The sequence below is a fragment of the Apodemus sylvaticus genome, chromosome 5, assembly GCF_947179515.1.
Source record: "Apodemus sylvaticus chromosome 5, mApoSyl1.1, whole genome shotgun sequence".
Lineage (NCBI taxonomy): Eukaryota > Metazoa > Chordata > Mammalia > Rodentia > Muridae > Apodemus > Apodemus sylvaticus.
The window spans coordinates 18,393,279-18,420,471 of NC_067476.1; the positions used below are offsets into that span (position 1 = coordinate 18,393,279).

The window sequence follows — 27,193 nt, forward strand, 5'->3', positions numbered from 1 at the left end:
GTGTACGTGTGTGTGCCTGCCTCTGATGGTGGGCTGCACCTGAGTGCAGGAGCTCATGGGGGGCACTGAGTCCCTTGTAACTGGAGTTACACCTGTAATCCTAGCACTTGAGAGGCTGAGACAAGAGAACTCTGGTTCAAAGCCAGCCAGAGCTACTTAGGAAGATCCTGACTCAGAATACAGGAGAGTTGCGAGTTGCCATGTGGGTGCTGGGAACTAAACCCAGGCTGCAAGAACAGCCAGAGCTCTTAACTGCTTAGCCGTCTCTCCAGTACCTTAGAAAAGTCTTAAATAAAAATATCTCTGAGGTCTTAAAACTATAAGAGCAAAATAAGAATTTTCTTTGACTTCCTAGTTTATGCTGATTTCTGAACTGAGGAGTGGAAATGTATTTATCTTTGAGTTGAGACAGGGTCTTCCTAAGTAGCTCCGGCTGGCTTTGAATTCACAGTGCTAGGACTATAGGTGGGCACGAGAATGCCAAGCTTTTGTTTTCATGTATCCTTTTCACTGTTTCTATTTTCGCAGTGGTTGTGTGTGTGTGTGTGGGGGGGGGGGGGGGCGGGGAGACAGAGTCTCACATACAGCAGACTGGCCTCAGACTTGCTATGTGCCCGAGTTGATTTTGAGTCCCTCTTCTCCTGTGTCCATCTCATAAGCACTGGTATACAGTAATGTATAACCATGCTTGGCTTCTAGTGGTCATTTGTATAATGGGATAGTAACTTTATGGGATGCCCACGCTTTACTCTGTGACTGGGTTTCCATTTTTATTTCATTTTATTTTTGTAATGCTAGGGATGGAACTCAGGGTCTTATGCATGCTAGCTAGTCAAGTGTTCTATTATTGACCCCATTTCAGTCCTGGTCACCCCCTTTGCCCCCTTTCTTTTTTGAGACAGGCTTCATTTGAAATGAGCCTTGTCTGGCCTTGAACTCAGATGAATCCACTTGCCTCTGTCTCCAGAGTGCTGAGATTAAAGGCACATACTATCATGACTGAATTTCTCCATGGTCATTCTTGAAAGGACTCAAGGTTGAGGTGGCATATACCCTTAATCCCAGCACTGGAAAGGTATGAACAGGTAGATCTCTGTGAGTTCTAGGCCAGACAGGGATACACAATGAGGTCTTGTCTCAAAAAAAAAAAAAGACAGGTGAAACCCGTCTTTAAAGAAAGCTTCCCATAACCCAGGCTGGCCTTTATTTCCTGGCCTTTCTGTATCTGTCTGCAGAGTGCAGGGTTACAGGTGTGGGTCACTACACTCAGCATGCACTGCAATTTGCACTGAGATGTAAGCATTGTTGGTCTGAGGAGTGAGGCTGAAAGCCACGTTTTTAGTCCCGGCACTCAGGAGATGGGGCAGGCAGAGCTGAGTTTGAGGCCAGCCTGGTCTACAGAGAAGAGTTCCAGAACAGCTGGGGGGTGGGGTGGGGTGGGGGGAGAGCCACGAGAAAAGCAGCACCAATCTCTAGAGGAAAGATGGCGCTTGGGGAGGAGGTGAGAATAATGAGGAGGCTGGGCTAGAGCAGACCCAGCATAGCTAGCCAGGTGTGTCCTCCTCACCTTATTTTTCTCTGTAAGTTGCTGTTCTAGGTCCTGCTTTTCTTTCTGTAGCTGCTTTAGATCCATGGCTCCAACCTCACCATTTGGAGTTCCTTCTGCAGCAGGAAGCTCATACTCAGAATTCTGCATGGCTTTTGAAATGACCTACAGGATAGCAGCAACAGGACAAAAGGCAGAGGGTGAGCTGCAGGTCTGTGGGGAAGGAGTGCCAGCCCCACATGAGGAGATTCCATCCAGTACCTGCCAGGCAAACTACTGACTTTTGGTGATCGATTGGCATATACACACATCACATAGGTGCTGCCACACAGATGGCCCTATAGGTCTCAAGGCTCCTAGGCAGCTGAGCACCTTTACCACAAAGGCAGGGCCCTAACAGTGCAGAGCAGGCACTTGACCCCCGGCAACCCTCCCTCCAGTATTGGGATTGCTCTCACAAGTGGTTCCTGGCTCTGCAGTGGCAGGCGGTCCTCTCCTGTTGTGGCTGGCACCTTCTGGGCCCTGCAAGTCTTCAAGCCCTCTAGTTCCCTCTGCAGTTGGTGCATCTGCAGCAGGGCAGAATTGTGACCTAGGGTGGTGGGAGTGTGGCGTGAGCAGTGACTGCACACTGCTTTGTGACAGGCTGGCTCACTAATGACACTTGCTGGCCAGGGGCTGACTCCTTACCTTTTTCCAGCTCTTGAAGTTCCTGCTCCTTCTGGAGAAGTGCCTCATCCTTTTCAGACAGGCTCTGATTTTTCTCGTCTATGATGGCTGTCAGCTCAGTGGCCTTAGCAGGAAACTCAGCATAAGAGGGGCTGACATAATCCCTTCTCCTATAGAACCCTTCATTACATCTGCACCTTAGAATAAACCTACGGCAATGAGATCCATTCTCCCAAATGGCCTTGCACAAGGTGCTTCCCCTCACTACCCTGCTGGCCCATGCTGGCCTACCCAGAGTGTGGCTATTCTGGTTAGTGTCTTCATACATCCTTTCCTGAGCACCCACACGTCTCAGCCTGTTGCATACCTCATGCTGTATCACAAAGTATAATCACCTTAAGTTTTTTTCCAGAAGTGACTGGGCCTCAGATTGGTCAAGAGCTCACTGGAGACCTGTAATCAGTGGCTAGAGCCAGGTGCTCTGTCTCCATGTCTACTCTTTCCTACATTTCTGGCTTACCCTTTGGGGATAGCAGGTGGTGATGGACCACTTGAAAGAATCAGATTTTTAGTTCCCTAATGACTTTTCTCCAATCAATATTTTACAATTAAGTAACCATGAAAATTTAGGAAGGGCATCATCTGGGGTAAGGTTTCTTGGTAATAGTTTCTCCTAGTAACCTACAGGTCATAGGGCATTTTCCAATTGATTGTGCTCCTGGAGACCTTTGACATGCTTACCTGGGTATATGGGGTCTCTCTGAGGGCCCCACAACAGGAGGTGCAGTACCACTGGACTACAGGGGACGCGGTTTTGGCCTACATCTTGGTCGCCAGCTAGGGACCCACCTGTTGCTGGAGCTCTTCTCTCTGTTTTCGCACCTCCTCCAGGGCTTGAGCCATTGCCACACTCACAATTTCTCTTTGGCTCCACTCATCCTAGAATTCAGAAAACAGGTGACTGAGACCCAAAACAGTCTATTTTCTTATCTGTATCCTTCACCTGAAGCCCAACAGAGAGGCTCCCCATTTTGCAGGGCCATTCTCTTTGCATCCCTCTGATGACTGTCTTGTTGGACACAGATGAGCACATTAATGAGGGCCAGTGGTTCTGGGCGCTCACCATCGTCCAGACCTGGCCTAATAAACCCACGCAGACCAGGAGCGCTCCCGGGCACAGTCTGCTCACAGGAAAGGGAAGGAAGCAGCTGCTGAGCTTTACGAGAACTCACTCTCGCTGACTGACCCACTGAAGCCCTGTCACGAGATCTATTTTATTGATTTTGTGCCTGCAAGTATAAGTATATGTCATATGTGACACCTGTGGAGGCCAGAAGGGGACCTTAGATGTCCTGCAGTTGCAGACTGGGCAGTTATAAACTGTCTGACTTGGGTGTTAGGAATTGAACTCAGTCCTCTGGAAGATCGGGAAGGTCTCTTAACAGCTGAGTCTTCTCTCTAGTCCCCATAATACCATTAAAAATTTGAAGCTACTTTTGCTTATTTATTGTATGTGTATGCATGTGGTTTGGCAAGTCACTGTGTGGCTGTGAGGGCCAGGGGCAACTTGGAAGAGGTAATTCTCTCCTTCCACCATGTGGGTCCCTCGCACAAAATTCAGGCCTGAGGCTTGGTAGCAAGGCCTTTATTTGGTTAGTCATAATACCAGCCAACAAGCCCATTTTGTAAGAGCAAAAACAGATGCTCCAAGAGGTTTAGAGATTTGCCTCAGCTTCCAGTACTAGCTGGTGGCAGGACCAGACTGAGAGCCAAGCCCAGCAGGACCCAAGCCCAGGGACTCAGATAGCAGCCTCTCCTACCTCAAGCATCTCCACTGTGAGCAGGCACATCGGTCCCTAGCAGAGAGGAAGCACTTGTGCATCAGGACTGTGTTATCACTGCTCTCCTCTGAGAGCACGTTCAGGCTTGTCAAGAGTCACAAGTGTACAGTACCTCTCAGGTCCTGATCACTTGGTCAGGAAGACGCTCCGAGGAGGACATGTAGTACTCTCTGCTCTTCCTGATCACTGAGGACGGACCCCCTGGGTTCTGTGGAAGCTCTTTGTTTCTGTACTCCATTCCCACTTTGAGACTTCACATGACAAGGGTTGGGCTGTCAATAACAATTTCCTAATTTTGTGGCATATGCGTCAAGTCTTCCCCGTAACCAATACATTTGGTTAGCAGGTGGTTATGTCACTAAGAACCACCAAGAATCTTTTCTATCAGTGTTCTTCTTTGTACTCTGAAGCTAAGTTGAAGAAGACCTCCTGAAATGCTCCAAGATTAGAGTTGACATTATGTCCATCCTCAACATAGGAAGCTCTATACTGACGACTCAGCAAACTATCACTGAGGAAAGAGAAGACCATCAGTTTCTCTGGGTCTGTGGGCGTCCAGTCTCTTCCTGACAAATCTCCCAGGGTCAGCTATAGGGGCCAGAATGCTGCTTACTGTGAAGTTAGTTGTCTTCACAGTGAGTCTAGCTCTGGCAGAACAAGACCCCTGGATCCTGACCTTGAGAGTTTAAAGGTGAGACCCAGACGTGCACTGTGCAAGCCTCCTTGCCAGCATCCTCTCATCATCTCTTAGGACCAAATGTAGGTTTAGGATGTGGCTTCTGGCACGGGAAGGAGCTAAACGGGCTTGGTAAGAATGCTTTGCCTACTCAGGGATGTTTTTTGGGAAGTCTAGAAAGATGCTGCTGGTATTTAGAAACTATGTCTGAGAAGACAGGAAGGCAGGCTGGTGCACAAAGACAACTCATGCTGGGAGCTATCTTTGGTACTTTCCTTCTGTAGTCATGCTTGATCCTCAAAATAGTCTTCTTGGGGTCAGAGGTTACCATCCCCATTTTAAAGAGAGAACGTGGGCCAGGTATGGAAGCACAGACCTGTACTGCAGTCCTTGTACTGGAGGGCTAGGCAGAAAGGTCCTTTTTTTTGAAAGATTTCATTTATTTGAGTACACAGTAGCTGTCTTCAGACACATCAGAAGAGGGCATCAGATCCCATTACAGATGTGAGCCACCATGTGGTTACTGGGAATGAACTCAGGACCTCTGGAAAACCAAGCAACCAGTGTTCTTAACCACTGAGCCATCTCTCCAGCTCTAGGCAGAGAATTCTGTCCCAGGCCAGTCTGAGCTACATGGAGATACCCTGTCTCAAAAAGGCAAACCAGCGAGGCTAGGGGTTTCTCTGTAGTAGATAGCACAAGGGGCTCTAGGTTTTAGCTTCCCCTACGCATGGCAGCTATGACCTGGGGTTAATTAAGCCTGTTTACTTTCGAAGAAGGTGTTCAGGGAACACCTTGTTTTAAAAAATAAAAATAAACCTGGAATGGTGATGAACACCTTTAATCCCAGTGTTTGGGAAGCAGAGACAAGCAGATCTCTCTGAGTTCCAGACCAGATGGGAGTATAGAGTGAGACACTTTCTTTAAAACAATAACAACAAATCCTAAAGATGTGTATATGTCAATTTACAGTCCTTTAAAAATGTATGTAGACAAGAAGAAGGGAGAAAGGCAGATTCAGGCATATTAGAGATCTGTTGAACTCTGAGTGAGAGAGAACCAAGAACCAAGTAGAAAAAACTAGTAAATAAAATACTCACTGATTTCAATAATGCAATCCTGCAAAGGATGTCTTAGAACTTGCTTTGTAGACTGGCTGACATCAAAATCTGCCTGCCTCTGCTTCCCAAGCTCTGTCTGAACTTCTGTTTCAGGGGCATTTCAGGAAGATGGGAAGGAAGGCTGTTCCTTCCTGGTCCTCATGCACAACCTTTTGCATTGGCAGCAGCAGTCTTATTCTGAACTAGCAGCTACATACACCTTGCAGTTCTCCACCGAGCCTGTCCACTACTTCCTGCCTATACACACCAGCACGGCTGTCTAGCACAACATTTGAGGTCTGTGTGGCAGAAAGATGTAGCTGCTTTTTAAATCGACATTTAATAGCTAACTTCCTCATGTTATCCCTCCTCTGAGGCTCTAAAGATGCCCCTGTGGTTGTCACCTTTGTGATACCTGTTTTCCTTTTTTTAGTAGAGGTCTTCTACTGCATCATAAAATATCACAAATGGTTTTGTCTTGTTTCTGTAGTTGGATCACAGATTTTATTCATTAGCCTGCTGTACTATTTCTTTTTTTAAAATATGAATGTAACTTCAAAATGTGTAAGACTCTTGTTTTTAACTGTGTAGCTTGCTGAATCAAATCAGCTAAGTGAAAATAAGTTCAGTATCTTTCCTTCAAGAACTAATTTGTCTGGGCTTGAGATACTCAACAAGCGACACTTGTCTTGATCAGAATCCTGCCAATGTATTTGTCACCCAAAATGTGGATTTCAACAAGAGACCCATCTCCTGAGTGACACTGATGGAGAAGTAAACATCCACAGGCCTTCTCTGGTAATGGAAGCTCAGTGTCATGTCCTGTGCTGTCTGCTGACAGCATCAACAATACCCAGTTCTATTTCCTCACTGTAAGTCAACCCAAAAGTTGTCATTCTTACAGATGTTTAAAAAAATTTCCCTTTTCATTTTGTTCTGATATGGTCCCATAATGTGGCATTGGTGGCCTTTGACTCAACATCTTCCTGCCTTTGCCCATGTTCTTTACCACATACTTCTAACTGGCTGAGAACATCACATTAGAATACTCTCTCATTCAAATGGCTGTGGTGCCTCTGGTCTATTTATTGACCCCAAAATGATGTCCTGGATAGCATAGCTTCTGTTGTCTATATATTAGTTTGTAATAGCTACTGTAAAACATTGCCATGAACTTGTTAACGTGGTTCATCATGTTAGTAGGTCTACAGGCCTTTTTGTATGCAGAGCAAACACTACCAATTAAGGTAAATCCTTAGCTCTTCTTATAGGATTTAACTAAGATATTAGTAGGCTATGCTCCTTCAGGAGCAAAGTCCTTTCTTTACCTCTTCAAGTTTCCAAACTACAATCCCCAGACCTAAGCCTATTCCTCCACCTTCAAAGGCAGCAATGCAGCATCTCTAACTCTCTACTGGTATTTGAACATGGTGGTTCATGTCTGTAATTCTATTATTTATTTATTTATTTATTTTGGTTTTTCCGAGACAGGGTTTCTCTGAGTAGCCTTGGCACTCACTCTGTAGACCAGGCTGGCCTCGAACTGAGAAATCTGCCTGCCTCTGCCTCCCAAGTGCTGGGATTAAAGGCGTGTGCCACCACTGCCCAGCCTCATGTCTGTAATTCTAGCACTTAGGAGATGGAGACAGGAGGATCACAAGTTCAAAAACAGCCTTGGCTAGTGATTTTTGAGGCAAGTCTATGTTATGTGAATCCTTGTCTCAAAAATCAAAACACTTGTACTTGTTTCTGCTGTCCCAACCATGCTTCCTGTCTTGTGTGGAATCATGCCTCTGCCTCGCTCTTTAAGGACTCTTGATTATTCAGGGCTCACTCAAATAGCCTAGGAAGAACTCTCTAGTTTTCAGTCCTTCTGTAGTGCCCTTTGCCAGAGAAGATGACTATGAATTAGGACATGCACCCAGATGCCCACGTTGTGAGACAAGCTCTCTCTGAGCCTGACTCACTCAGCTTCTGAGTGTGGACTATGGCATACGCTCCTACAGACAATTGCATATAATTGTTTTTGTTTCGTTTTGCAGACAGGGTTTCTCTGTGTAGTCCTAGCTGCCCTGGAACTCCTTTTGTAGACCAGGCTAGCCTCAAACTCAGGGATCCACCTGCCTCTGCCTCCCAAGTTCTGGGATTCATGGCCGGCCCAACAATTTCATGTAACTTTTTACTTTTACGGCATTCATTGGTCAAGCACTGTGGTATGTCTTGTTGTTAATTCTGTTTTATTGCAACAGGGTCTTTAGTTTAGCTGGCCCTGAACTCCCTAAATAGCTCAGAATTACTTGTTTATATATCTTATCATGCTATGCCTGTAAGATATACAGTAATGTTTCATTTTTCATTCCTGACTTCAGTTATTTGTACCTTTTTTTTGTGTGTGTTGATTTCCCTTTTTTTTTTCTCGATCTGTCTATGTGTTTTAACAATTGAACTAACTTCAGTGAATCAAATTTAGGGACTGGCAAGATGACTGAATAAGTAAAGGTGTCAACCAAGCCTGATCAAGTCCTGGGACCAGAGAACAACTTCCTCAGCTTGTGCTGTGACCACTATACCCCCTTCCCAAATTAATATAATTAGAAAAAAAAATCAATTTTAGGTTTCAATACTTTTTTTTTAATGACAGACTTACATATATACTGTTTTCATTTAAGTTTTTTGTGTATATATACATGTTCATGTGTTTGTGGGGTGGGAGAGGGTGTAAGGAAGAGAGAAGAGAAGGGAGGGAGGGAGGGAGAGAGAGGAGGGGAAAGAGAGAGGGAGAGGGAGAGGGAGATGGGGAGAAAGAGAATATGTGGAAGCTAGAGGTTAAACTCAATCACCTCTCAGACAAGCTCTCTCACTGAGTCTGACACTCTCTGATTTGGCTTGACTGGCTGGCCTCCTCAATGCTGAAATTATAGGTGTCCAATATTGTACTGTTTTTCTGTTTTTGAGACAGAGTCTAACTATGTAGTGCAGGCTGGTCTGGAATTCATGATGTAAACCAGGCTAGCCTCAAACTCAAGAGATTTTCTGTTTTCCATCAGCTGGAATCAAAGGGCTGCACTACCCACCATTCTTGGACCAGAAATACCTATTTACTACCTTCTGCCTGCCCCTTCATTCCTCTCTTCTTTCCTCTCATGTCCACTCCTCCCCTGCTTTCTCTCTCCCCCTCCCCACAACAGGATTTCTCTCTGGAGCTCTGGTTGTCCTGGAACTCCCTCTAAAGGCCAGGCTGGCCTCAAACTCAGAGAATTGTCTGCTTCTGCCTCCTGAGGGCTGGATTTAAAGGCATGTGCCACCATCACCAGGCTGCTACATTGTTTTTCTAATTTATATATTTACCTTAAACCTCTGCCCTGACTTCCAGACTTTTCCGTTAAAAGCTTACTAGGTAAGTGGTAGGCATCTGTGAGTGCTATCCCTATGTGCCAGCCCTCTAGTCAGGTGGAAATTTGGTTCCCAAAAGACATTTCTGGATGTCATCAGTGGGCTGGCTATTGATATTTCATAGACAGAGACCAAAATACTCTAAGAGTCCAAAGGTGCACATTTGCTATAAAGTTCCCACAAAAAGAATCTTAGCTAAAATGCTAACACTGCTGAGGCCATGAAACTCTGAATTTCAGAACCCAACCCTAGGAGTCACTCCAGCTCCCCTTCCTCTCATTGCGCCTTGCATTTGTGGCGAGTCCTAAATGCTCCCTGAGCAGCACTCATCCAGAATCTGAACATGTCCCCACAAGCTCAGCTGACACAACCATCCTTTCCTATCTGTGTTACTAGAAGCTTTCCTCTCAGAAATTTCTCTACCTATAGATAGAGAAATCCCTTTAAAACCAAACCTCTCCCAAGCTTTTCTGCTCAAACCCCGCAATGGCTCTCCAGTATACTTTCCAATTCTTGCTGTGTTCTACACTGACATCCTTGTTTTCTCTGCCGCTCTGTGCTGGCCACACTGGCCTTCCTGCAGTTCTTTGAACAGAACAAGCTTTCTTGTATCTTAGAGTCACTTTTTTTTTTTTTTTTTTTTTTTGGTTTTTTGGACTTGGTTTTTTCGAGACAGGGTTTCTCTGTGTAGCCCTGGCTGTCCTGGAACTCACTCTGTAGACCAGGCTGGCCTTGAACTCAGAAATCCGCCTGTCTCTGCCTCCCAGAATGCTGGGATTACAGGCGTGCGCCACCATGCCCGGCTTAGAGGCACTTCTTATGTCTGGAACATAAGAATGTAGACTGGTCTTACTATTTACATCTTTGGCTGTAATGCTACCAAAACCTTCCTTTTCCTCCTTTGTCTGTCACAAAGCTTCTTGATGGCATTTGCTAGTATTTGCAAGTAGTTTACTGTTTCTAGTTATATGCTCCAAGACTGCCTGTTGACACCTACTAACACCCCCTATGGTACCTGCAATCAGGGCACTCAGATATCTGCTGATGGAATAAAACCAAACAAACAAAAAACAAAACAAATAACTTCAGTGAGGACTTTATGTTACAGGCATGTAACCACAGCTACTTGGGAAACTGAATCAGGTTGACTACAAATTTAGAACCCTTCTCTGGGCTATAGAGAAAATTCAAAGCCAGCTTATGCAAACTTCTTAAGACCTTGCCTCAAAGAATAACTACAGACAGGGATGGATATATAATTTAGCACCATAGTGGTTATCTGGTATGTACAAGACCTTGGGTTTGAGTCTTAGTTAAAAAAGAAGAAAATCTGATTACAAGATACACGCTTTTCATGATGCAATATTGCCTAAGCAACTCACTGGGTGTTGTCACTGGGAGCCTGCAAGGGGCAGGCCCTGAGCTACAGGTGCTGCTACAGAGAATGTCTGCAAAGGTTTGATACCAGAACCAAACTGGGCAAAAAATTGCCATTCCCTCCCAAAGGCATTGTAAACAGCCTGGGGAGCCTAGAGGGTCTGTAGGGAAGTGGGTATGCTGGGGCTGGAGCATGGCTGTGTTTAGGAGCACTGCTGCTCTTTCAGAGGATGCTAATAGAAGACCTGGAGCAGGGGCAAGCTTCACTTCTCTGTGCTCTAGTTGCAGGGCTTTTCCCGTGCATTCCAAGTACACAGGACAGACAGGACCTTCTATAAAAGTGATTCTATTATAGAATTACCTTTAGTTTCTTCAGTTCCAATTGGTGATGCTGTAAGGAATGTTCACACTCACTCCTGCTTTCTTTAAGGGCCACATTTTCTTGCTGCAGTTGCCGCTGTAAAGTGAGCAAAGCACTCATAAGAATAGATCTCACCTGACAGTTTCTCACAGGCACCGTTTGATTGCTCCGACACTGTCCTTTTGAGATAACCTTTGTTGGGCTGAGGAAATGGCTCAGCTGATAATGTGCTTAGGAAGGTATGAGGATCTGAATTCAGATTCCTAACCCCCACGTGAAAAAGTTGGGAGTGGTGGTGCACACCTGTAATTTCAGTGCTGGGCAAAGTCTGGTGGAACTCTGGGGTTTATTGGTCAGCTATTCTGGCTAAATTCATGACATTCTATCTCAAAAAGTAAGATGGAAAGCAACTGAGGAAGACAGCTCATATACAATCTCTGGCCTCCATGAAAGAAATTACCTTTACTTCAGTCACTGCAAGCATCAAGTAAGTAACAGGTAGGGACAAGGAAAATCTCCGGGGGTAGGACAGTGGCTCAGCAGTAGAGCCTAGTAGGTATGAGGCTCAGTCTCTAGGTCCTTAAGAAAATCATGTCTCTTAACGCTGTAGGACACATAGAGGGATCAGAGAAGAGAGAAGCCATTAGGAAGGAACAATATGGATTTCAGAAAAACCCAAGGGAACTCTTAGAGAGTAGGAAGATGTCCCTGTGGAAAACCCATCTTCTGTGCATCTCTGTAAAGAGAAGTCTTTTTATTTCCAGTCTCCTAAGCAGGTTGAATCCTTATAGGAAAGGTGCACTGGCCTCTAAGTGCCCCCCAGCCTAGAGGCCCCATTCTGCTCAGCTGCAGTGACACAGTGCTCCTGCTGTGCTGACTCTCACTCCACTCACCATCCCCTGCTCTGAGGCCAGCTGGTCGGCGACCCGTGTTTGTTCCAGAGCTTCAATTTGGGCCTCCAGTGCATGGATGCGCTCCCTGCAATGCTGCTCCAGGGCAAGAACCTGCTGCTGGGAAAGGCTGTTCTCTTGGTTTGTAGTGATCTGCAGTAAAATAAGAACAGTTAACGCAAGACACAAAGATTTCAGAGGCAGGTTGTTTTCTGACTGACAGAAACTAGTCTTTGACCTCGGCTGTCCTAGTGTAAGTTTGAACCCTTGCATGTTCTACATATTGCTGCTGGGTCTGGCCTGCCCTGGAAACTGAAGCCTCTGAGGCCTGGGACTGTCCTGACACCACTGGCATATCCTTTATGGTGTATGCTGAGCATCATCCTGTCTTCAGATATAGGCCTCCGTTGCTACTCACTGGATCTCTATGGCTGAGGTTTTCCTGGGGTAGGCAGAAGAATGAAGTGGTGAAGAACAGGGCTATGCATGAGACACATGAGTCTTGCTACCTGTATGCTCGCCTCCTCTACTGAGTGAGTATGTCAGACAGTGCCAATTTATTAAGTATGCTGTAAGGACTGAGAAGCATTCTGCACAGTGCTAGGAATGCCACAAACAGGAAATCAATGTTGGCTGCTTTTACTTCCCTAGCTCCAATTTATTTGCTCACTCAGGCTGTGATGCCTGTACAAATACTTCAACCCATTTTTTTGGGGGCGGGGTGTTGAGAGCATCTCACTATGCAGGCTTAGCTGGCTAGAACTCACTCTGTAGACCAGGCTGGCCTTATACTCAGAAAGACTGTCTTCTTCTGCTTTACAAATCTTGGGATTAATGGACTATGTCACAATACCCAGCTCATCCCATGGTTTTAACCTGTTTTCCACACCTCTGACTGAAAGCTAAGTTTTGAACTTTTGAGGACCCACAAAAGCAGATGTTGGGTAGAAAGTACCAGATAGTCCATAACTCTGGGCAACACTGACCCTCCAAGGGTAACCTCCCACCCCTCGTTCTGCTCATGTTGAACACTGGTGTATGCATTCCGGGCCTCTGCAAAGGTGCTGATGGACAGTGCTGGAGTCTTCACACGGTGAACACTTACGAGCCTCTGGATCTGGGCTTCCTGGCCAGCCACGACATCTTTACTTTGCCGTAGCTGCTCTTCAGTAGCCTGGAGGCTCTGTTCTAGGTCCTTCACCTGAGGGAAACAGAAGCAGTTTTTTCTGTCTTTCTATTCACAAGAAACTGGGCAGGTTTAAAGCATAGGTTTAAAAATAAAACCAGAAACCCCACCCCTCAAAAAAGAGGGCAGGGCAGGGGGCTCAGCGGTTAAGAGCACTAACTGCTCTTCCAGAGGTCCCTGAGTTCAAATCCCAGCAACCACATGGTGGCTCATAACCATCTATAATGGGATCTGATGCCTTCTTCTGGTATGTCTGAAGACAGCAACATTGTACTCATATACATAAAATAAATAAATCTTAAAGAAAAAAGTGAAACAAAGTAAAACAACCAGAAAAATAAAATTAGAGCTAGAAACAAAGTGTAGTAGCACATGCCTACAGTCAGAGCACTCAGTAGGCAGAGGCAGGTGATTTTCAAAGCTATCCTTTACTACACAATAAGCTTGAAGCTAGCCTAGGCTACAGGAGTGAGTGTGTGTGTGTACATATTTGGATTAAGTATATATATATATATATAAATAAAAGGAACATGCCATTAATCCCAGTAGAGTTTGAGGTCCATCTGGTACATATATCTAGAAGTTATAGGTCTGTCAGGGCTATATAGTCCTGTCTCAAAGCAGAGGTCCCGAGGTTCACTTCCCAGCACTCAAATGTCAGCTCACAAAGGGCCATAACTCCAGTTTTAGGGAATCTATGGTGCCTATTCTGACTTCTGCAGGTACTAGAATATGTATATGGTGCACAGACATAACCCTTGGGCAAAATACCCACACACATAAGAAAATAATAAAAACAAAACAAACAAATACACAAAGAAACCAAAACCCACTCCTTTCAGAACAGGTAAGACATGGCAGTTCACAGAAGAAAGTTTAGCACTTGGAAGGACAGGAGGATTATTGCAACTTCTAGACCAGCCTGGGCAACACAGTAAGAAGCTATCTAAAAATAAACAAAATGAAAATAAAATAAAATTCAAACCAGAAAAGAAGTTCAACTCAGGGACACAGATGTCTCAGTGGTAGAGATAGTGCCTAGAATGAATAAGGTCCCAGGTTTAATTTTATAATCCACATTACTAAACTGGTTCTATATTAGAAATGAGTAAGAGAGCCAAGTCTCCAATAAGCCGATGCCACTTTAATGTGTTTTCTTCAAATCCTTATGACTTTTTAAAATAGTTTTTTTTTAAAGACTTATTTATTATATGTAAGTACACTGTAGCTGTCTTCATACACTCCAGAAGAGGGTGTCAGATCTTGTTAAGGATGGTTCTGAGCTACCATGTGGTTGCTGGTATTTGAACTCAGGACCTTCGGAACAGCAGTCAGTGCTCTTAACCGCTGAGCCATCTCTCCAGTCCCCTTAAAATAGTTTGTATACAGTTTAAATAACCTGTCATCCTTGCCTTCCCACTCAGATCTAAGATTATTATTTTCTCAAAGAATACCTCCTACTTTACTGACCACATGGCTACAGGACTAACTGCAGGTACTTGGATTGTTTTAGTTTTTTATTTATTTTAGATCTTTAAATTTTTGCTGTGTGTGTGTGTGGCATGCTTATGGGTACATGGATGCACACACACCACAGCATGCTGTAGAGGTCACAGAACAACTTTATGGAGTTGATTGTCTCCTTCTACTCCATGTGGGCTCCAGGGATCAGACTCAGGTTGTCAGACTGATGAGGCAAGTGCCTTTACCTGCTGAGCCATCTTGACTGTCCTCTTTGACATTCTTTTCAATCTAAAATAAAGCAGTCATTAATGTCTTCACACAAAATTGTTTGGTGTGGTTTCAATAACTTCCTTGTGAAAGAGTTCCAGAAGTGGGATTGTTGGTCACACCTTGAATTTTGGACTCACTTAGAATACTGCCAACACCTATCTATATACTATGGAGATACACTAGCAAAGGTGGAGACAATCTAATGTGTTCAGAAAAACTCAGTATGTACCAAAGTTAGGTCAGTGACAGTGAGGAAGGGCTGACTACTAGGTAAACAGTGCTAGGAAACCTGGGGGAAAAGGACAGCTGGATTCTTACTGGATACCACATACAACAACAATCCAAATGTGAACAAAATTGTACAATTAATTATCTCTGTGACTTAGAAACAAGAATGGATGCTTTTAGATGGAGCTTCCGACTACAGAGGATACAAGTGATGTCAAACTTCTGTATTTCTGTTCAGCAAGGGATACATATCCTGACTGGTTCAGGACTAACATGGATGAGATTAGAATATGAAGCAAAATGAAGAAAAGACTGAAACTGCCAAAGAAAAAGCAGGTATAGGATATGTAGAGAATTCAAAAGTAGAAACCTCAGAGGCTAACAGGAAGATGAAACAACAGGTGAGAACTCATTAATAACCACTGCAGCAAACACAGTTAACCATCACTGTACATCATCTAAACCGGCAAACCAAGACTGTGTAAGACCCATGCAGGGAGATCAGAAGTGCACCTGAGGGCTGGAGAGGTGGCTCAGAGGCTAAGAGCACTGACTGCTCTTCTAGAGGTCCTGAGTTCAATTCCCAGCAACCACATGGTGGCTCACAACCATCTGTAATGAGATCTGGCACCCTCTTCTGGTGTGTCTGATAGGTATGCTGTACTCATATAGATAAAATAAAAAAAAAAAATTAAAAAAAAAAAAGAAGTGCACTTGAGCGACTGAAGAGATGGCCCAGCAGTTGACAGGACTGACTGCTCTTTCAGAGCAGAGGACCCACCATCAATTCCCAGTACCCATGTGGCAGCTCATAATTCTAATTCCAAGATATAATACCTTCACACAGACATACGTGCAGATAAAACACCAATATATATAAAGAAATAATTAAAAAAAAAGAAAAAAGAAAAAAAATACAGTTGGGGCCTAGGGTGGACAAAACAACTACCTCAACATAGCAAAAATAGTTCTTAGGAATGAAGATACTCTGACCAAGGAGCTTTTTGGCTAAACCACCATCCAACCGTTTTTTTTTTTTTTCAAGATTTATTTATTTATTATATGTAAGTACACTGTAGCTGTCTTCAGACACTCCAGAAGAGGGCGTCAGATCTCGTTACGCATGGTTGTGAGCAACCATGTGGTTGCTGGGGTTTGAATTCAGGTCCTTTGGAAGAATAGTCAGTGCTCTTAACCGTTGAGCCATCTCTCCAGCCCCCCCATCCAACCAGATTTTATACATCTTAGCAAATACTGGGAGTAAAGTCAGTACCCGAGTCTCCAGGAGGTCAAGTGCCTTGGTGTGGCTGTTCCTGACAGCCAAGAGCTGCTGCCTAGTATCTTCCAGATTCTGTTCCGCAACTGTTTTCTGTAATTTAAAAAAATAAGTAAGAGGAAGAGGTTGTTCCCACATTTTTTTTTTTTTGGTTGGTTTTTTGGATTTGGTTTTTTTCAAGACAGGGTTTCTCTGTATAGTCCTGGCTGTCCTGGAACTCACTTTGTAGACCAGGCTGGCCTCAAACTCAGAAATCCGCCTGCCTCTGCCTCCCAGAGTACTGGGATTATAGGTGTGCGCCACTACCGCCGGACTTGTTTCCACATTTAATTAATATTTACTGATGCTATTACATTTTTGCTAGGCACAAATAGATAACAGCATCAGCAGAGTAGATGTAAACACATATCATAGAGGACACACAAATAAATTTGGCACAGTCTTTAGTTTCCAAGGCTGAGACACATGACTCACAACAAAAGTATACACTAGAAGCCAGGCATGGTGGTAGAAAAAAGCACTTAATCCTAGGAGGCAGCAGGAAGATCTCTGTGAGTTTAAGGCTAGCCAGGGCTACATAGTAAGATCCTGTCTCTCTCTCTCTCTCTCTCTCTCTCTCTCTCTCTCTCTCTCTCTCTCTCTCACACACACACACACACACACACACACACACACACACACACGCATGAGCTTGCTGTGTTCAGAGAACTACAGCTCTTCAGAAGTCAATGTGATGATGGGTTTAGGTCAATGAATCAAGACTATGATGTTCAGCAAAAGGGTCAAAAAATGAGGAATTCTTTAGTGTTGCAAAAGGAAGTTTTTTTGAATTTTATTTTGCAGGCAGCAATTTTTTGAATAGATCTTCCAAAACCTGGCATTAACTTTACTGAGGAGGCTGGCTAAATGTGAGGTCTTAGTCTATATCTGCTAATGTCAGAATTTCTTGGTAAAGGATTAGAGATATATGCTTTTCCTCTTTACCCTTTAATAATCATTGATTATGGCACAATAATAATGATTATAATAATAGTAATATCTTCTATGCTTCAATTTGTATTCTTATTTTATTGTGTCTGACACAACAATAAACCCAATTTTTTTTTTTTTTTTGATTTGGTGTTTTCGGGACAGGGTTTCTCTGTATAGCTCTGGCTGTCCTGGAACTCACTCTGTAGACCAGGCTGGCCTCGAACTCAGAAATCCGCCTGCCTCTGCCTCCCAGAGTGCTGGGATTACAGGCGTGCACCACCACAGCCTGGCAATAAACCTAATTTTATACAGAAGACAATACAAAGAGATTAGTTGACTAGCTTCAAGTCACAGTGACTAGACACAAGATAGAAACACAGATGTTTGCCTCTAGAAACCAACTTACACCTTACTCAATGTAGATGTTTGAGGGAATTGTGGGAGGTGTTCAAGGGAGTGATACGATCAGAGAAAAGTTTGCAAAGATTAGTTTCACAGGAGTGGCGAGAGTGAAGGAGCGACTGCTGTAGGGCTAGCCTAGAGACTTCGCTGTACCTTTAGTTAGTGCTTTGGGAAGCCCTGCAGTGCTGCAGTGGTTGGAGAGGAGGAGAAGCTTGGCTTGACGGACAGTGGAGTCTACTCTAGGAAAGGCTCAGAGCTCTTGGCTTTGACAACTTTGTCATGATGAGGCTAGTCACTGGGCTACAAAGAGGAGACAACGTTTACCTCTACTACAGGATGAGGTCAGTCAGATCAGCAGCTTCCTCAGCCAGGGTAAACCTATGATGCAAGGTAGTTTTTGCTCAAGCTAAAGATTTCATAATTTTCTTTGTCAGTAGAAAGAGGGGAAAGTGTAGGAAGGGAACGGCAGCTAGACAGCCTGGATATCATCAATCATCATACGCTATAAAGACAGGATGCAATCTGTCCTTACAGCCTTGTAAACAAAGCTCTCTCCTCTGAGAAGCAACATAGGAAACATGAAGACTGGTCTTTGTTTTGAGACAGGGTCTCATGTAGCCTAGGCTAGTCTCAAATTCACCATGTAGCCAAGGATGACCCTAAATTTTTGCTTCTACTGTCTATATTATGGAATTACAGACATACACTTCCACGCCTGGTTTAATAAAGTGCTAGAGACTAAATACAGGGCTTTGTACAAGTCAGGCAAGCAGTCAAAGAATTGGGACACACTGTCCACCACTATAAGGCTATTTTTGCTTATTACTTAGTTTTTTAGAGACAGGCCTTCTCTATGTAGCCTGGCTGTCCTGACATTCACTCTGTAAACCAGGCTGGCCTAGAGCTCAGAGATCTACCTACTAGTGCTAGGATTAATAGAGTGTGCCATCACTGCCCACCTAAGGCTATTTTTATTTCAGTCCAAAGTTGAATAAGCCAAGTGCTGTGGTGTGTGCCTATAGTCTTAACTACTAGGAAATTAGAGAGAAACATGGCTTGATCCCTGGAGTTTGGGGTCCAAAGGAGCTATACAAAGTTACAGAGAGCTTTCATCTAATCCTCCAGATCAGAAACTCAGAACATATGCAATGCCATGCCTCTCTAACGCTGGCCAGCACGAGCAGACATTACCTCTTTCAAGAGTTCTTGTACATGATCTTCTCCTGATAAATTCTGTTCTAATTTCTTTTCCAAGAATATAACCTTCTCTTGTAAATGAGTGATGACTTTTTCTTTTTCTTGAGTTTCAGCAGTGACCTGGAGGGGAAAGCAGAGTCATTCTTTAAGTCCTCTTTAGACTATAAGCCCTCTTACCTCTCTTCCCTGCCCTGTTCTATCATGTTTCCCTGAAATTCTGTGTTCAATCACATCACAGAAAAACATGCAACCAAGAAAGCTTCCTTGAAAATCGGGATAGAGTTGCCAAATCAGAACCAGCAACATTAAAGGAGACCTACCACAGCAAGAAGCAAACACCAGGTGAAGAGACCTAGTGCAACAAGAAGCAAGTATGATAACTAATTTAAGCACATGATAGTCTGGTCTCCTCTCGGCAGCAAGGCCAATCCTATTAAAGAAGTTACCAGTGTCTCTGAAATGATCTATGGAATCACACTCCTAAGGCCCTAGATTCAATCCCTAGCACTGACAATAAACAAATACCACAAACCAGAAAATAATAACAATATTCTTGGAAACTCAAGAGCTGGGTAAAGAGGGAGAAAGCTAAGATAACTGCTTTATAGGCAACAAGGGAATTTCTAAAACAAATGACAGGAAGCAATGGGCCATAGCGAATATCATAGCTTGGGCTCAGAACAATAGTGTGCACTTCAGCCTGACAGTCCGTCAATGTCAGTGATGATGGTGACAGAACAGGAGTTGGTTCTTTCATCACTACCAATCATCATATACTGTTCAATGTAAGATCCAAGAATCCAGGAAGCTTTGACTACACAAGCATGAAGATCTCTGGTGGTCCTTTATCCTCTGAGGATGCCCATTCTCTTCTCCCAAAAGTGCAGGTGGTCAGACTTCAACAGTGATTTCTACATGTGGGGAGACTCTGAGGAATGGATGCACAACCCCACAATTTAAAAAACTTTTGTCAGGATTAAACATTATCTGTTGGTGTCCAAAAATTTACAGGTCAAAACAAAGCCAAACAAAACAACCCCAAGAAGTCTGATCTCTGGAAGTATAGTATAGACAAAATACTCATACAACTAACTACACAGCAACATAGTCATCCTGTAAGACATGGGCATACAAAGTGCTTGAGAAGGGAAAGGCAGCAGGGAATCAACTCTTTGACATGCTCAGACTAGGCCTCCTCAACAGGCAAGTGCAGGTGCATACAGTCAGGAGAGGAAACAGGATTGTGGGTAAAGAGCAGTGTGTTGGTTTTTCAAGTTTACACAAGGTAAAATAACCTTAGAACAGAGTCTCAGTGTGGTGTCATCTACATCAGGTTCGGCTGTGGGCAAGTTTGTAGGGAGTTGTCAATTACATTAATTGATATGGAAAACCCCGCCCAGTCCCTGGCTTCAAGTCTTGGACTACGTTCAGTGCAGGGAGGGCTAAGTACAAGTGAGCAGGATGCATCCTGCCCTCTGCTCCAGGCTGTGCACACAATGTGACGAGCTGTTTGAAGTTCCTGCCACCTTCACCTCTCCTCAGTAATGGACTATGTGGTGGCTCAAGTAAGAATGGCTCCAAAAAGCTAACCTGTTTGAATGCTTAATAACCAGGGAGTGGAACTATTTGAAAGGATTACAAGGTCTAGTTCATGCCTGCCTGCGGCCATGTTCCCTGCTGTGATGACAATGGTCTAAACATCTGAAACTGTAAGCAAGCCCCAAAATCTTTTGTAAGATTTACTTTGGTCATTGTATCTCTTCACAGCAATAGAACACTCACTAAGATAGACTGTAACCTAAAATAAATCCTTCCTCCTTTAAGGCTATTTATTTAGTAGAACAGACAACATATGCAAAGAGCTAAAACAAGTTCACCCGAACCAGAAAACTGGGTGGAAGAGGCCAGAAAGGCCGGCGCTGAGGTAGATCGCAGTATTCAGAAAGTAGATAAGGCAGGAAGGAAAGAAGCTTCCCCAAGCCTCTCCCACTAGAATGCGGACCGGTGTGATAGAAGTGCTTGCAAGAAGCATGGCTCAACCACAGCAGCAACAGAAGTAGCTCCAGTATGCAGACATGAACAAGCATCTCCCGTTATATTAGTCCTTATAATCACTACATCTCTCAGTGACACAGCAAGGATTCAGACTGGTCTTCAGGGTTCAGGCCTGCACTTGCTCTGCTGCATAATAACTTGAACTAGAGAAACACTATGGTGCCCTGTTCCACCGAAGACCAGCCAGTTACACAAGTTGCTCTGTTGGTGAGGGAGAACATAATGTTGAGGTCAGGAAAAGAATTAGTTGCCCAGCTCCAGTTACTCTTCTTCTTTTTTTAAAAAAGATATATTTATTTATTATTTGTGAGTACACTGTCACTGTCTTTGAACACACCAGAAGAGGGCATCCAACCTCATTACAGATGGTTATGAGCCACCATGTGGTTGCTGGGATTTGAACTCAGGACCTCCGGAAGAGCAGTCAGTGAGTGCTCTTAACCACTGAGCCATCTCACCAGCCCCCACAGTTACTCTTTTTATGGATTGGTCTGGCTGTGTTCTATCAGGCCTTTAACACCTGGGGCAGACTAAAGAACTGCTACCAAACACAATCTCTGCCACTAGACCTGCTTATTTCCTGAGTTTTCCTCTTTATCTACTCTCTAGCCACACTAAGCCTCACAGGTATGAGCCCAAAATAAGTTACTTTAAGATTGGGGATATATAAATAAGTGGCATGGTGGTGCATGCTTTTAATCCCAGCACTCAGAAGGCAAGAGGTAGGTGGATCTTTGTGAATGGAAGACCAGCCTTGTTTACATAGTGAGTTCTAGACCAGCTAGAGCTACAAAGTGAGATTCTATCTCAACAAAACAAAATTGCAAGGTTTAGAATACTTACAGCATGATTTCATTTATATAATACTAAGAAAAATGAGAAAAAAGTGAAGATATTGTATAGGAAGCAAATATGGTGAAAATATAAAATAAAGCAAGAATCAAAACAATCTATAGCTGTGCTAGATTATTATTATTATTATTGTTTTTACTATTTTGTTTTATGAGACAGGGTCTAACTATATGGACCTAGGCTGGCCTATGCCTTCTGAGTACTGAAATTAGGGATATGCACCACTATGACTAACTTGTTACTTCTGAAGGGAGAAAGGATGAAATGGAACAGTGAAGGATACACAGAAGCCTGTAGAGAAATACTGTTCCCTTAGCCTAGAGAATTCATACACAGGGTGTCAGTTTATTACATATTTTACCTCATTCTTATTCTTATAAATATGTAAAGTTTATAAAGTCATATATGGCTATTAAGAACAACAATAAAAACCTACTCTCTCATGACCCTGGTACTAATTGACCTTCCTGTAATGCTCCTAAATGATGACTGGTAGTATCAGCAACTCAGATACTCAAGCCAGGAACAAAGATATCCAATTCTGCTAGTCCCCTCAGCATTCCTTAGGTTTGTCCAACCTCCACTTGCCATTACTCTTAGCAATGCTACCATCATGGGCCAGTGGGATGGCTTAGTGGGTTAAAGGCATCTGCTGCTAAGCCTTACAGCCTGAATTCAATCCCTGCGACCCACATGGTAGAAGGAAAGAAGTAATTCCTGAAGGTTGTCCTCTGACCTCCACATATACGCAATGGCACAAGTTCATGAACACATACACAAATGCATATATGAATAAAAATTAGGGGGCTGGAGAGATGGCCCAGTGGTTAAGAGCACTGCCTGCTCTTCCAGAGGTCCTGAGTTCAATTCCCAGCAACTACATGGTGGCTCACAACCATCTGTGATAGGATCCGACGCTCTCTTCTGGTGTGTCTGAAGACAGCTACAGTGTATATGAATGATACGGCTCAGCAGGTTAAGGCACATGCCAACGAGTTGTACAACCTAGTTTGAATAAACAATTCTTTTTTTTAAAAAAAAAATTAAAAAAAATAAAAAAAGGGAAAGGAGGAAGCCGTTTCTTCCGCCTTCCTCTCTGTACCCCTGTCTCCAGCAGGTCACTGTGAGTAGGGCGCAGGGAAGAATTTGCCATTTTCCATGGAAGATAAAAAGGAACTGCTGGCTACGAGGACAGTGTATTTTGGATCTGGATTTGCTGCACCCTTTTTTTTATAGTAAGGAACCAGCTACTTAAGAAATAAGGATGTTGGGCTGGAGAGATGGCTCAGTGACTGTTCTTCCAAAGGTCATGAGTTCAAATCCCAGCACCCACATGGTGGCTCACAACCATCTGTAAAGAGATTTGATGCCCTCTTCTGGTGCAGCTGAAGACAGCTACAGTGTACTTACATATAATAAATAAGTCTTTTAAAAAAAAAAGAAAGAAAGAAGGATGTTTAATTTATCCTTTTAAAGGACATGAAGAATGTTTACAAGGAGCAACCTGTAAAAAAATAGAGTAAATATTGAATGCTTATACCAGATAAAACTGTAAATAAACTACTGACAGAAAAACAGAGAGAGAAAGAGCATACCGTTGGGAAGGTAGGGAGGGGTAGGGACCATCTGTGAAGAGTTGAGGGAGGGAAAGAATATCATCAATAGATATTGGATGGGGCTGGAGAGATGGCTCAGTGGTTAAAAGCATTGACTACTCTTCCAGAGTTCCTAAGTTCAATTCCCAGCAACCACATGGTAGCTCACAACCATCTGTAATGGGATGTGGGATCTGATACTCTCTTCTGGTGTACAAATGTATGGAGACAAAACACTCATATACATAAAACACACAAATAAACCATATCTATGTCTCTCTCTCTCTCTCTCTCTCTCTCTCTATCTATAAATGAAAAAAAAAATATATATCTATATATATTTTTCATTTATATATATAAAATATAAGGATTGTTCTATTCATTTCAATTTTTCATTATATATATATATATATATATATATATATATGAAAGCAAATAAATAAAAAAATAAAAATTAAAAAAATAAAAAATAAAAAAGGGAAAGGTGCTGGGCGGTAGTGGCGCATGCCTTTAATCCCAGCACTTGGGAGGCAGAGGCAGGTGGATTTCTGAGTTCGAGGCTAGCCTGGTCTACAGAGTGAGTTCCAGGACAGCCAGGGCTACACAGAGAAACCCTGTGTTGAAAAACAAACAAACAAACAAACAAACAAACAAACAAACAAAAAAGGGAAAGGAGGAGGCCATTTCTTCTTATATATATATATATATATATATAAAATGAAAAAATGGAAATGAATAGAATAATCCTTCAGGGCCGATGATATGGCTCAGCAGGTTAAGGCTCATGCCAACAAGCCATATAACCTAGTTTGATTCTTAGGACCTACCTAGTGGAAAGGTAGAACTGACTATTGTGGGTTGACTTCTAATCTACACACACACACACACACACACACACGAAAAAAACAACAAAAAAAAAACCCCAACAATCTTTCATTCTTAGTTATTATTGTTCATCTATCTATCCTCAGAATTTAGCACAGGACTACAGTTTTCTTTACACCGAGCAATACATTTCTTTCAACCAAATGAGAAACAAAAATAAAAACCATGTAAGCCTGAGTAATATTCTGGGCATGTCAGTGACTGTTTTACATTCTTCTACTCAAGGTCTATTATGTAGTACTTTTTTTTTAGATTTATTTTATGTATGAGTACACTATAGCTGTCTTCAGACACACCAGAAGAAGGCATCAGATCCTATTACAGATGGTTGTGAGCTACCATGCGGTTATTGGGAATTGAACTCAGGACCTCTAGAAGAAGAGCCTTAACCTCTGAGTCATCTCTCCAGCCTCATTATGTAGTACTTTAAGACATAATCTTTTTCTTTATGGTGTTAGGGACTGAACTTAGGGCCTTATAGTAAGCCCATGCTCTACAGCTGCACTAAACTCCCAGGCCAATTAAGACATAGTTAGAACAAACAAATGACATGCTTTGTTTTATATGGGTACAGTGGCACACGCTTTTAATCTTAGCTACTTGGGAGACTAAGGTTAGATAACTCTAAGTTCTAGACTACCCTAAGCAATTTAGACTGCCAATCAAAACCAAAATAAATAAATACTGTTTTTAGAATTCCTATTAGGATACTGTTTTCTTTCCCCCCTTTACCAATTCCACTTCTTAAAAAAAAAAAAAAACATGGAGGTCTTACATTGTTTTCAAAACCAATCTCAAATGCCTAAGCCTGCCTCAGCTTCTAAAGTTCCTACACTACAGGTATGTACCACCACATCTGGAAATACCACACTTTCTGTTCAGCAGCCTGGGAAACTGAGGAGCTGCTCCCCATGAGTCCAATTTGGCTAGAGCAGGAAGTAGAGCCTGTGGGGCACAGGAGGAAGCCCCTGCCCATGCTCTGACTTTACCTTCTGGAGGTCACTGGACAGCTGCTGGATGGCCGCCTGGAGCTCTTGTTCCTTTTGTTCCAGGACGACAACCTTATGTTCTGCACCTGCTTTTGAAGCTGTCAAGTGATCCCTTCATTAAAAGAAAGCACACAATGAGCAAATTTGGTATTTCCTCTATTACTCTCCAAAGGAAGAATGCACATGACTCCTTATATTTCAGTCTGCAAGTGTTATTACAGCCACACTAAGTTTATCTCTGTGAAAGGCTCCTTGGCTTAAAGACCACCAGGTCTAAGCAGTGAATTATGTCTTTGAGTATTCAATAACTTTACAACTGAAATCAGATAGTACTGCTTAGTAGGACTAGAATACACTTGTGCCTACGCAGGGGAGGGAAGGAGTCAGTGCTGTGATGGAGTAGAGGGCTTGAGGCCTAGGCACGGAAGGACTGATCCAGAAGCCTTTGCCAGCACTGAGATGAACGGTTGTGATGAGCAATGGGGACATGTGGGTGGGCTTTAGCAATGCTACACCAACACCTCTCCCAAGGGCCCCACAGACCAAGCAAGAACCTCTGTTCTTCCAGCGCTGAGCAGTGTCTCTGCAATTCTTCTAGTCGCTGGCTTAAGTCAGATGACAACTGATTAGAAGTCACCAACTCCTCCTGAGTACGATTAAGCTCCCTGGTTCGTGCATCCAATTCTTGCTCCATCTTCCCCAAGCATTCTTCTTTTTTTAAAAGCTAGTAAGAAGATATAATGTCCCACCACTAAGAAACATACTTTAAACAGTCAGACCACTGAGATGGCTCAGTGGTAAAGAACTTGCCTCACAAGCTTTACTACCTCAATTCAATCCCTGCTGCAAGGAGAGAATGGATTCCTGAAAGTTGTCCTCTGACCTCACACAAGCTGTGGCATATGCTTGCCCTCCCCTCTCCCTCCCCGTCCATCTCCGTCTCTCTCTTTCTCTCAAACACACACACACCACACAGGATTTTTGTGGGATGAGAACTGGGCTGAATGTGTAGTCCTTAAAAAAAAAAAAAAAAAAAAAAAAAAAGAAGGTAAAAAAAGATACATTTCAAATAGAACCTTTCCACTTTTAATAAACCTGAAAGCATTTCAATGTGGTTAATAACAAAGGCTATGAGGGTGTTTACAGTCTTGCAAGTGATGATCTCTTGAGGCGTAAAGGCTCACTGCTCATTGGTACTATTACTGAACTTGTAAAATGGAAACACCTACCATGTGCTTTACTTTGCTGATCTCCTGTTGCTGGAACCCCTCTAGTTCATCAATCTCATCTCTTTTTTGAAAAAGGCTCAAGCTCTGGTTCTTTACTTCTTGCAGCTGAGATGTTAGAAACCTTTTATCCTGTGAGAAGAAGACACCAACTCAGGCAACCCAAGTATTAGAAATCTTGTATAAGCAGAACTTTCAAAATTAGTTTTTAAACTGCATGATTGTAAACACACACACACTTGCCACAATACATGTATAGAGGTCAAATGATAACTTAAGGGTTCCAGGGATCAAATTCAAGTCACCACACTTAGCCACAAGTGCCTTTCTCCATTTCTCCAGTCCCTAGACATTATTTTGAGACAGGCTTTGCTATGTAGCAACTAGCTGCCTATGTAGCCCATTGATCAACGGTCCTAAGATATCATCTTTGTTTAGCCAAGAGGCTCTCCTATCTCTTCAGTACTAAACCTTGAGCAATGTTCTGGTTCCCCTAGTTTTGTTAGGCAGAATACCCAATGTGACTACAGGGTCAAATCAGGGCCTACAACCGAACAGGTAGCAGAACCAATTTACCTGTGAAGCAAAGGGCACTAAAAAGAGAGAGATTATAAGAAAAACCATCTCAAAGTGTCCAACTGAACCAGTAGTCCAATGGAAGCTTAATTGTTTGGGTCACAGGATTAAGGAAATCCAAGGAACACCGTGTGGACAAAGTTGAGGAATAAACATGTGAATTATACTTT

General features: G+C 43.2%; 1 protein-coding gene across 2 annotated transcripts in view; it reads right to left on the bottom strand.

The window, feature by feature from the left end:
• Window positions 1–27,193, bottom strand: part of Golga1 (golgin A1) — a 46,731-nt gene that overhangs the window by 4,165 nt on the left and 15,373 nt on the right. For both annotated transcript variants that reach the window (XR_007977817.1, XM_052182427.1), the window contains exons 8-19: window positions 26,451–26,579; window positions 25,776–25,945; window positions 25,222–25,333; window positions 18,840–18,965; window positions 16,272–16,367; window positions 12,956–13,051; window positions 11,854–12,003; window positions 10,961–11,056; window positions 3,062–3,151; window positions 2,234–2,336; window positions 2,005–2,135; window positions 1,568–1,711 (exon numbers count right to left, since the gene is read on the bottom strand). Coding sequence is in view for 1 of the 2 variants with exons in the window: in XM_052182427.1 (XP_052038387.1) it covers window positions 1,568–1,711; window positions 2,005–2,135; window positions 2,234–2,336; window positions 3,062–3,151; window positions 10,961–11,056; window positions 11,854–12,003; window positions 12,956–13,051; window positions 16,272–16,367; window positions 18,840–18,965; window positions 25,222–25,333; window positions 25,776–25,945; window positions 26,451–26,579 (1,443 nt within the window). In the remaining variant the exon portion in view is untranslated. The remainder of the gene's footprint in view (window positions 1–1,567; window positions 1,712–2,004; window positions 2,136–2,233; window positions 2,337–3,061; window positions 3,152–10,960; window positions 11,057–11,853; window positions 12,004–12,955; window positions 13,052–16,271; window positions 16,368–18,839; window positions 18,966–25,221; window positions 25,334–25,775; window positions 25,946–26,450; window positions 26,580–27,193) is intronic.